General features: G+C 37.3%; 1 protein-coding gene across 2 annotated transcripts in view; it reads left to right on the top strand.

Annotated features, from left to right (window-relative positions):
* Positions 1 to 11,643, top strand: part of SNAPC1 (small nuclear RNA activating complex polypeptide 1) — a 35,668-nt gene extending 24,025 nt beyond the window's left edge. For both annotated transcript variants that reach the window (XM_047767490.1, XM_047767491.1), the window contains 3 exons: positions 2,069 to 2,219; positions 7,858 to 7,959; positions 11,206 to 11,643. In XM_047767490.1, coding sequence (XP_047623446.1) covers positions 2,069 to 2,219; positions 7,858 to 7,959; positions 11,206 to 11,258 — 306 coding nt within the window. In that variant the 3' untranslated portion in view covers positions 11,259 to 11,643. The remainder of the gene's footprint in view (positions 1 to 2,068; positions 2,220 to 7,857; positions 7,960 to 11,205) is intronic.
* The last annotated feature ends 360 nt before the right edge of the window (positions 11,644 to 12,003 follow it).

A 12,003-nucleotide genomic window follows, 5' to 3' on the forward strand; every position in this document is an offset into this window, starting at 1 on the left:
AATGCTCAGCTCTGAGGCTGGGAGATGGAATGCTATTCCCTGTGGAGATTTTTCACACATCCCCCATTTTCAGTCTATTTCTTTTTTTATTCCTTTTTTTTTTTTTTTTGTCTTTTGTCTTTGTAGGGCTGCACCCGCTGCGTATGGAAGTTCCCAGGCTAGGGGTCGAATTGGAGCTGTAGCCACCTGCCTACACCACAACCACAGCAACATGGAATCCAGGCCACATCTGCGAACAACACCACAGCTCATGGCAATGCCGGATCCTTAACCCACTGAGCGAGGCCAGGAATCACACCCTCATCCTCATGAATACTAGTTGGGTTTGTTAACCACTGAGACATGACAGGGAACTCCCCCATTTTTAATCTATTTCTAATGACCCCCAACTTCTGATCACTTGGACCAGCTTTCCTTATAGTAACTTCGTCAATACAAGCAGTTTGGTTTTAGTTCTCTTCGTTCTGTTAAGTCAGCTATCACTCACTTTCCCACTTCTGAATTTTTGTTTTGCTTACAGCTGCGTTGTATCCTGTTACCTCTGTTTTGTTCCTTACTCTCATTTTTGTGGAGTTTTGGGAAATAGGACTGGTAAACTTAGATGCTTATTATTATTAATCCCATATTTTTCCTTTTTTTTTTAAATCTTAAAATGACTTTATTCTGTGGAAAAAAACTGTAACTTTCCATTCATAGGAATAAATGAAAAAGTTAAATGTAACTATAGATTGTTAAGTGTTATATATTTGTTGTACCAAAGTAAATTGAGTACAAAATATTGAATGAAAACACCCAAGGACGATGAGTGAATGAGTTATTCCAAGTTCTTTTAAGTCAGAACTGTTTCTGTTATATAGGCTAATTGTTGTTTAATGTATTTCTGAAGACATTATGAAATACTTTTCAAAAAATCAATAAAACAACTAAATTATAATCCCCATAAATTATTGTAAGAGTTTGTCATCACATAGTTGTGGTTTTTTAAATTATTGAGGTACAATTAATATACAGTGCATAGTAGTTTGTAAACGATTGCTAATAGCTGCACCACGCAAGTGACATTAACTGAAAATTCCTACATTAGTTAGGACTCTAAGCAAATAAGGAAATTTATTAACAGATATAACTAGAAAGTCCTTAGACTTTCCCTCCATTTCTCACCTTTTATGTTGCTTTTATTGTCTTCAGGTGTTGTTCGTGACAGCTCCATCCTTGCATTTTCCCAGCTTTAGGTTTAGTGTAAAGGGAGAATTTTTTTCCTTTCTAATAGTTAAACATATTAGGAAAATATGTTTAAATTTAATTATATCAGCTATGATACAGATTATATGCCCATCCTTGAACAAATCATGATGGCCATGGGGATATGAAACTCATTTTGACTAGATTAGGACCACATGGTTATATGTGGAGCCAGGCATAGTTCCACTTGAAACACATGGTGCTAACTAAGGAACATAAAATGCTATTAGAAGAGGAGAATAGCTTATCAGGTGGTAAAAAAATATACCTATCCTTTACCCCTCCATTTCCCAACCATGCAACTACATTTTAACCTAACAAGGAAATTTCTACCTGAGTTGAGTAGATGATGATGATAGCCACGGGGAACTCTTCCTGTGGTAAAGGTAAAGGGTATCTCATGTGATACATATTGAGCAAGTGGGTATAATGGTAAAGTACTTCATGACAAGTATTTCTGTAAATGTTTCCTCATCTTTGTGTGTTTTGTTTTTCCCTAAACCATATTCAGTTGGATTCATTTGGTGATTCATCGATTAACTGGAACGGGAGATTTCTTTTTTTTTTTTTTTATCTTTTTAGGGCTGCACCTTGGCATATGGAAGTTCGAAGGCTAGGGGTCCAATCGGAGCTGCAGCTGCCAGCCTACACCACAGCCACAGCAAGTGGGATCTGAGCCACATCTGTGACCTACAGCACAACACCAGGATTCCTGACCCACTGAGCCCGGCCAGGGATCAAATCCACATCCTCATGGATACTAGTCAGATTTGTTTCTGTTGCGACACAACGGGAATTCCAATTAACTGGATTTGTAACTGTTTAGGCATCCAAGTCAAGAAGGCATCGCCAGGTCAAACGTGACTCTTCTGACTCTGATTCTGCATCTGGTCAAGGACAAATCAAAGCAACTAGGAAAAAAAGAAACAAAGAAACACTGAAATCAGCAGGAAGGAAGAGGACCGCCACAAACAGAGGTAACTTTTTAAGTATGAGACTTAAAAAGAGAAATGGCTCTATTTACAACCTCCTTTCACCATGGTTTTTTTTTTTCTCTTCTTTTTAGAGCACATGTGTGGCATATGTAAATTCCCAGGCCAGAAGTCAAATCAGAGCGAATTGCTGGCCTATAGCACAGCCACAGCAACACAGGATCCGAGCCGTGTCTGCAACCTATACCACAGCTCACGGCACTGAGTGAGGCAAGGGATCAAACCCACATCCTCATGGATGCTAGTCAAGTTTGTTTCTGCTTAGCCGCAGCAGGAACTCCCATATTTTCTTTATTAAAAAGGATTAGATATTTGTTTGAGAATCTCGTGAGATTTAATATTAAAAATAAATTACTTAGGAGTTCCCGTCGTGGCACAGTGGAAATGAATCTGACTAGGATCCATGAGGACACAGGTTCAAACCCTGGCCTCGCTCAGTGGGTTAAGGATCTGGTGTTGGCTGTGGCTGTGGCATAGGCCAGCAGCTACAGCTCCGATTCCACCTCTAGCCTGGGAACTTCCATATGCTGTGGGTACAGCCTTGAAAAAAAAAAAAAAGGCAATAAATAAATAACCTGTCACATTCTTGGAATCATACTGCTGAAAGGGACCCGAGGAATCATCAAATTCATCATTTCATAGATGACGAACTTTCGGCCCACCCAGATTAAATAACTTATAGTTAGATAGTTATAGAATCAGTCTAGAATTATCCAGCGCATACTTTATTAGTAATTTTTATGGGTGAGTCAAACTTAAGTGTAGACTAAGGTCTAAGTAATACATTTTATAAACGATATTTTCCATTAGCTGTAGTAATTAAGCTGAACCTGCCTTTCTTTTGAAATAGTTTTTTTTTTTGTCCTTTTAGGGCCACGCCTGCGGCATATGGAGGTTCCCAGGCTAGGGGTCTAATCGGAGCTGTAGCTGCTGGCCTATGCCAGGGCCACAGCAACTCGGGATCCGAGCTGAGTCTTCGACCCACACCACAGCTCACGGCAACGCCAGATCCTTAACCCACTGAGTGAGGCCAGGGATCAAACCCACAACCTCATGGTTCCTAGTCGGATTCATTAACTACTGAGCCACAACAAGAACTCCTCTTTTGAAATAGTTTATTAAATTACCTTTGGTATTTGGTTTTTCAAGAAATGACCATAGGGAGTTCCCTGGTGGCCTAGTGGTTCAGGTTTAATCCCGAGAACTCTTGTATTCTGCAGGTGCCAGCCAAAAAAAAAAAAAGAAATGACTGTTATCAAATAGTTGTATGAATAATATATATTCACCGTACATAAAGTTGGAATGTGATTAGCAGGCGCGGGGGGAGCATTAAAAATATAATAAATATTTAATGCCTAGTATAAGAAATGCACTCTGAGCCACTGCAGCAGTAGATGAAGAAATGTTATGCTTTTTAACATGTTTTTTTCCTATATTGAGTCAGTGGAAGGAGAACTGAAGTTAAATTACCTTTAATGTAGTCCAGATGTGATTAAGTGCTGTAGCTTAATTCTTGAAATGTATTGAGAATTCAGAAGAGATACTACCCTTGTTAAGGATAATCAAGAAATACTTAAAAAGAATTTTTTTAGTTTTCTTTACAGATCTAGCAGATATTGTGAAGAGAACTATTAAACCAATCTCACTTATAAGTATTGATGAAAAACTTCTAAGTTAAATGTATCAAAAAAATCTGAAATATACAACAACTTGACTGAGTGCATTCATTAAGATGCAGGGGTGGTGCAATTAGGAATCTGTCAGTATAATTTACCATATAAATAAGTTGGGGGGGGATGTGAATTCATTTTAATAGTTACTCAAGAAGACATTTGATAAAAATTCAGCATCCAGGAGTTCCCTGGTGGCCTAGTGGGTTAAGGCTCTCGCATTGTTACTGCTGTGGCAAGGGTTTGATCTCTGGTTTGGGAACTTCTGCATGCTGTGGGTGCAGCCAAAAAAAGTAAAAAATGAAGAATAATTTTTTTTCTTTTGTCTTTTTTTTTGGGGGGGGCACACCTGCAGCATATGGAGGTTCCCAGGCTAGGGGTCTAATTGGAGCTACAGCTGCCAGCCTATGCCACAGCCACAGCAATGCCAAATCCGAGCCACATCTGCGAACAACACCATAGCTCAAGGCAAAGCTGGATCCTTAACCCACTGAGCAAGGCCAGGGAGCAAACCCTCAACTTCATGGTTCCTAGTTGGATTTGTTTCCACTGCATGACGATGGGAACTCCCAAGAATAATTTTTTAAAAATCCTCTTAATGTAGGGAGTCAGTAAACTTTGTGTTGAGGGCCAGATAGTAAATATTTTAGTGCCAAGTGGAACCTTCATACATTTCTGGGGGAATCCAGAATGCTATAGTCACTCTGGAAAACTGACAGTTTCTAAGAAAGTTCAACATACACTTACCATATAACACAGTAGCCCTACTCTTTGGTATTTACCCAAGAGAATCAAAACTTCTATCCACACAAAAATTTGTATGCAAAAGTTTATAGCAGCTTTATTCATAATTATGAAAATTTCAATTGGCCTAAGTATCTTTAACTGGTCATTTGTTTAAATAAACCATGGAATAACCATACAGTGGAATCCTGCTTAGGAATCAAGGAGCTACCTATATATGTAAAATAACATGGATGAATCTCAGTGCATTGTACTAAGTAAAAGAGGCGAGACACAAAACCACTTGCTATGTGATTCCATTTATAAGACATTCTGGAAAAGGCATACCTACAGGGACATAGAACAGATCATTGGTTGTTAGGAATTGGGTGGGGGTGGAGGGCAGTGTTGATTGCAAAAGGGCGCAGGGGAAATTTTTGGCATGATGAAACTGTTCTGTGTTTTGATTATAGTGCCGCTTGCACAGCTATGCATTTATCCAAACTCTTTGATCTGTACTACATTAAAAATAGTAAATTTTATATATAGTAATTCAAACCAAACCAGAGGACATGAGGAAATGATTGATTAGTTTGATTATACTTAAAAAATTAACTTCTGGTAGATTAAAATGTTTTTTCCCCCTAAGGTATTAAAGATACCTAAGTTAAGAAACCTGTGGGGTTTTGTTTGTTTGTTTTAACTGCACTCAAGGCATACAGAAGTTCCCAGGCCAAGGATCAAACCTATGCCACAGCAGTGACCAGAGTGTTCAATCATTTTTAATTAGGAATCAATCTTATTTCATACAAGTGCAGCAAAGGGCTAAGCTGGTCAAGCTGCTTTCGTTACTATCTGGAAAACAGTTTTTTTAATGTGGTTGAGAAGCATAGGAAAAGCCAAGTACAAGCTAGGAAAGAAATTAAATGTTTGATACATATAATTTATGAAATATGATTTCCTTCACTCGCAATATTTTATTACTTAACAGTTACTTAAAACATTTTCATAAAGTCTAAAATTAGGGACAGCTGCAATTTGTTACTGAATTTACCTAGGTATATCAGGGAGGATTTAACCCATAAGAAAGAAAGTACAATAAAATATGATCTGAATTAAGATCTGTAATTGTAACTGTTCCAGCTAACCAGCATTGTAGCTTAGAAGATATTGTAAACACTCAGAGGCAGAGGTAATTTGTTACTCCATACCTTAATAAAAATTCAAATGCTTACTTCATAGTTTAACTTTAATCCAAAGTTTATTTCCTTAAAGTGGAGAGATATTTTTGATTTCATAGTTTTTTCAAAAAGAGACACCTTATATTCCATAAATGCAAAAGATCTTGCAAAACTATTGGCAGCACATTAGATAATGCTAAAATTTTTAATTTTAGGAGCACTATTATCAATTAGTAAGAAAAGGACCACCACCCCAGAGAAAAATAGGCTTAGGACATGAACAGGCAATTCTTGTTTTTGGTCTTTTTGCCATTTCTTGGGCCACTCTTACGGCATATGGAGGTTCCCAGGCTAGGGGTCTAATCAGAGCTGTAGCCACCGGCCTATGCCAGAGCCACAGCAACTCGAGATCCGAGCCGCGTCTGTGACCTACATCACAGCTCACAGCAATGCCGGATCCTTACCCACTAAGCAAGGCCGAGGATTGAACCTGCAACCTTATGGTTCCTAGTCGGATTCGTTAATCACTGAGCCACGATGGGAACTCCTGAACAGGCAATTCTTGAACAAAATACAGTCATTGTGCATTTGAAGAGATATTTGATTTCATTAATAATGAAAGAAATGTAAATTAAAACATATAATTCATTAGAGCCACAAAGATTACAGACAACTAAAATCCCTTGATAGTGAAAGTGTGAGGAGATAAAAATCTGAATTTAGGGAGTTCCCTTGGTGGCTCAGCAGTTAACAAACCTGACTAGGATCCATGAGGACAGCTAGGATCCATGAGGACATGGGTTCGATCCCTGGCCTCACTCAGTGGGTTAAGGATCTGATGTTGCCATGAGCTGTGGTGTAGGTTACAGCTACAGCTCCAGTTTGACCCCTGGCCCAGGAACTTCCTTGTGCCACAGGGACAGCCATAAAAAGAAAAAAAAGTTGAATCTATATTTGATCACTTCCTGTTTATCTAGCCTTCCTGTATGCCAGGCACTGTTAATGCTGGGGATACATCACTTTAAACCAGAATTTATCCTTGTGAAGCTTATATTCTAGTGGGAAGAGGCAGACTATAAAGAGACAGGTTAATATATAAGACATCAAGTGGTCTAAGTGTTGGGGAGAAGAACAAGGCAGCGTTAGGAGTATAAAGGGTGATTGTGCATGGGGTTTGCTGTTGGGACAGGGAAGTTGGGTGCTTCGTGATACCTGATGTGATAATGGTATTTGATAATTTGATTAGGATATTTCTTCAGGCAATGGAAAGTTGATGTAGTAAGCCTGCAGTGTTTTGGAAATTGGGAAGTTTGTTACCGGCAAATCATGACAGAAAAATATGTCTTGTAGAGCATATGTGGTGATGCAAGAAAGTGTGTCTGCATTAAAAGACAAGGCTATTAACTTTAGCATTACATTTTTGATTAATTAATAAAGTTGAAGTAACCCACATGATTATTCCCTGGTGTCTACAGATATAACCCATGCTGTATGTGATAAGATTGAATAATATATCTATGTTTGACTAATTTTGTTTCTTCACTTTCCCTCCATTTTCTTTAACAGAAAAAATTGTGACTTTTTTTTTTATTTTTTTGTCTTTTGTCATTTTAGAGCCACACCTGCGGCATATGGAGGTTCCCAGGCTAGGGGTCTAATCGGAGCTACAGCTGCTGGCCTATGCCAGAGCCACAGCAATGCAGGATCTGAGCCGCGTCTGTGATCTACCCCACAGCTCACGGCAATGCCAAATCCTTAACCCACTGAGCAAGACCAGGAATCGAACCTGCAACCTCATGGTTCCTAGTTGGATTCATTTCCGCTGCGCCACGATGGGGATTCCTAAGAGACTATTTAAAACAGATACAAATATAATAATACTTTTAAAAAGGTTTATATTTTAACATGCATATTTCTGTTTACAACTTTAGCTTTTCATTTAAATATCTAATTTTTATGTTATTATGATCTCATTACTTGTGTAAAATTTTTTCTCAAAGGTTAGCATTCTTTGTTTTCATATAAAATTGTTTTTTCACCTATTTCCAGGTGACACACAGAATGCACATAATAAGGAAGATAAATCTTTAAGTCTGAGTATGCCTGTGATTACAGAAGAGGAAGAGGAGAATGAAAGTTTTAGTGAAACAGGTACAGATGAAATTTTATCAAACTACTTAGTGAAGGAAAGTTATGCTTGTAGAGTATCAAGGTTTAGAACCCTTGAAGAGCTTGATGGTTAGCTGTGTGTTCCATGATGCTTTTATCTTTGGCACATTGGAGAATTTTAGTATAATCATCCTGTTAATCATGACGCTTGAAAGTAAATGATAAAACAGTAAATAAATGGACATGCAGAGGTAGAGGTTAGTCCAGATGAGGGGGGAAGGATAGGGAAAATACTATTATCAACAAGTGAATATCACTTCTTGTGTGGCTGTCTGAAATATATTCCTAACAAAGGGCACAGTTCACAAAATGTGAATTTCTGGACATAACTTTAAAAAGAAGATTTTGTTGTTAAAAAATAATTTCAAATTCTAGTAAATGTAAAGTTTTCACACGTGAAATAATGATTGTAACTAAGTGGTAAATAACACAAGTATGAAAGTAGGTATACCTCTTAGCATTTCTGTGGTTTTCATAATTTGTTTATATTATTTATTAAACAATACTTTAAATAGCTATTATCCCTAGTAATAATTATAGTGATGTAAAGAATACATTATATTTAGCAGGTATTATATTTAGAATTTAGTGGTTCCTAAATTCTTACACTAAAATAATTTGGTATAATATAATATAATTTAGTATAAGAATTTAGGAACCACTTTATTTTGATCATAGTGGAGATGAGCACAGTGAGTGGGTCTTAGTGGACCTGAGTAAATAGTATTTAGTGAATCACATCAGTCTGAGGCCCAGAGGACCTTATGGTTTGGTGTGGGAGAAAAATAATCCAGTGTCTTAGGGTAAAAGAGAAACAGACAGGGTGCTTTGGAAGAATATAGAAAACAAAGACAAAAGAGAATATTTGTTCCTTCAGAAATCTGAGTGCTTCTGTGACTTACTTGTGTCAGCATTAAAATGGTCCTTGATAATCTTGTGGTCAGTTTCAGACAATTAGTTGCTTCCTAGTTTTGTCTGGTGGCTTTTATTGTGAGTAAACAGTTAAAAACACGTGTACACCTTTATGGCTACCTGGCAAGTCCCATTCCAAAATCTGTCAGCTTGTAAGTTTTTAAAATTTGATTTTTATTAAATCATTTACATATGCATATAATTTAACGAGTCTAACATTTTGATCATAACTTATCACAAGAAACCAGTCTTCTGACTCTGACTCCCATTTCTTATTCCCAGAGACAACCGCCTTTAACTCTTTAATAATTATTTTGGTATTTAACTTCGTGTTTCTAAATAACGTGTTTATATTGTCACTTCATATTTTAGTTCTGTGAATTATCTGTTGACTTCCAATGAAGAGGGTGAAGATTTAGTTCTCTTTAGTATATTCTTTTCTTTTCTTACTTGAAGTGTAATTGACCATCCTATGTTAATTCTTGGTGCACAACAGAGTAATTTGATATTTCTATATATCATAAAATCATCACTACAAACATTTAGTTTTATCTGTCACCATACATAGATATTACAGTAATAATTTTACATATTCTTCACCTCTCAACTCAAACACATGTATACTTCCTATCCCCCACCTTCCCCATATAGTTATTTTAGTTATATCAGTATTGAGCATTTACAGTATGTTATTGGTAGCAAGGCCATGTGATATATGCTGTGATTCTTCCTTAATCTCTACCTTTATTTTTTGCCCTGGTGAGTTAATCGCCTTTTTTGTCTTATTAGTTAATTTGTTTGTTAATGTACATATCACTAATCTATCCCTAAACCCTTCTTCAGTGTACAAATCTCCCCTTGAAACACTCAGGCATGGTAGGCATTTTTCGGTGTCATCTTTTTGAAGAGTCTCTTCCAGGTCTCTGACCTCCTTTCCTCTGGACATTGTTCTCTTGGCCTCCTGCCTCTTCCTTCTAGGAATCTCCTTTTCTTTCTTGATTTTTCTTTCTCTTTTCTCATTCCTTTCCTCTTATTCTCCTTTCAGTTTTCATTGGTAGGGAATAATTTATTTATGTCTCCATTACTATTATTATTATTTTTTTGTCTTTTGTCTTTTTTTGTTGTTGTTGTTGTTGTTGCTATTTCTTGGGCCGCTCCCGCGGCATATGGAGGTTCCCAGGCTAGGGGTTGAATCAGAGCTGTAGCCACTGGCCTACGCCAGAGCCACAGCAACGCGGGATCCAAGCCGCGTCTGCAACCTACACCACAGCTCACGGCAACACTGGATCCTTAACCCACTGAGCAAGGGCAGGGACCGAACCCGCAACCTCATGCTTCCTAGTCAGATTCGTTAACCACTGCACCACGACGGGAACTCTGACTCTCCATTATTTTTATGTTTTTTATTCTTCTGCTATTTGCTTCGATTTTTATGATCAGTAACTTTCAGCTTCGCAGCTGTTTCTTCTCTCTCTCTCTCTCTCTTTTTTTTTTTTTTTTGTCTTTATAGGGCCACACCCTCAACATATGGAAGTTCGCAGGCTAGGGGTCGAATGGGAGCCATAGCAACATGTGATCCCAGCCACGTCTGCGACCTGTGCCACTGCTCATGGCAGCACCAATCCTTAACCCACTGAGAGAGGCCAGGGATTGAACCTGCGTCCTCATGGATACTAGCAGGGGTTCATTTACCCCTGAGCCATGACAACTGTTTCTAGATGGACAGTTACTTGAGTATTGGTCATAGCTTCTGCTATGGTAGCCAGAAAGATGTATGGTACTAATGTTGGGGTTACATTTTCAGGTTTAATTGAAAAGCAGTTGGAATCTTTAGTTAACTTTTTCTTAATCACTGGCCCAGTACCTTTCAGATCTGACACACTAGGTCCATGCTTGTTGTAGGGAGAGCATGCCTATAGTGAAACAACCTCAAAGTAGCTTATTATTAAGTGAGACTTAGGGTAGCCAGCATCTACATTAGTAAAGTTTACAACTGCAATATCAATTTGAAGGAAAAAAAATCATGTATATGTCAGGTTTAATATTTCTTGTTATATCTTTGCTGTGAAGGTGGTCTTACTGTTATACCAATCTATATAGTTTAAATGTATAATCAGTTAAGTGTTAATTTGTTTTTGTGGCTGCACCGCAGTGTATGGAAGTTCCCTGGGCCAGGGATCAGACCAACCGAGCTGCAGCTATGACCTATGCCACAGCTGTGGCAGTGTCAGATCCTTAACTCACTGTGCCACAGTGGGAACTCATTAAGTATTAATTATTTTAGACCTGAAAAACTTCTTAATTTTTTGCTTTTAGAGTTCACTGCACCCAAGAGGAGAAGAAAACAGAGAACAAAGAGCCTGATGTAGAGTTCTTAATTTTGAACTTTCTGACAGAAGAAAAGGTTTATATTTTGTGTATTGAGTGGGAAGACTGCCAGTATTAAAAATAATTCTTCTGGGAAGCTGTAGGTATTTCTTTGAAATAACAGTTCTTTTAATATAGTAATATAATAAAAATACAAAAAATTAGGGTAATAATTTACTCTAAAATGTAATTTTAACATTTCTGTGAAATACTCATAAATGAAGGTAAAACTTAGATTTAGAATGTAATAGAATCCTATTATTTGCAGATTATTGTTATTTTCTACAATTTTTTGTGGTATTATACTGTCTTAGTACAGTTCTGATAATATCGACTATTTAAAATCTTATAGAATATTAAGATATTAAAATATTAATGTTTATTACATGTAAATGGCTAGTTATCTTATATCTACAGTATGGTAATGGATGTGTTTATGATATATATTAACTGTTTATATATTTTTAAGTGCAGTAAAGTTTTTGCCTTATTTGGTTTATTTATTTTTGAATTTTTATTTTTTGACCATCCATGTGAGTTCCTGGGCCAGGGATTAAACCCTCACTGCACCAGTGACCTGCGCCACTGCAGTGACAGTGCTGGATCCTTAACCTGCTGCACCACAATGGAACTTCTGGTTTATTTTTTAATATTTGAAACATATGGTCAGTAACTTATATGATTGATAACTTAGGAGGCTCAGTTTCTACTTCTATGGAATTAAGTATTCTTTTGTGCTTGTTTTAA

Source organism: Phacochoerus africanus, chromosome 2 (genome assembly GCF_016906955.1).
Source record: "Phacochoerus africanus isolate WHEZ1 chromosome 2, ROS_Pafr_v1, whole genome shotgun sequence".
NCBI classification, from domain to species: domain Eukaryota; kingdom Metazoa; phylum Chordata; class Mammalia; order Artiodactyla; family Suidae; genus Phacochoerus; species Phacochoerus africanus.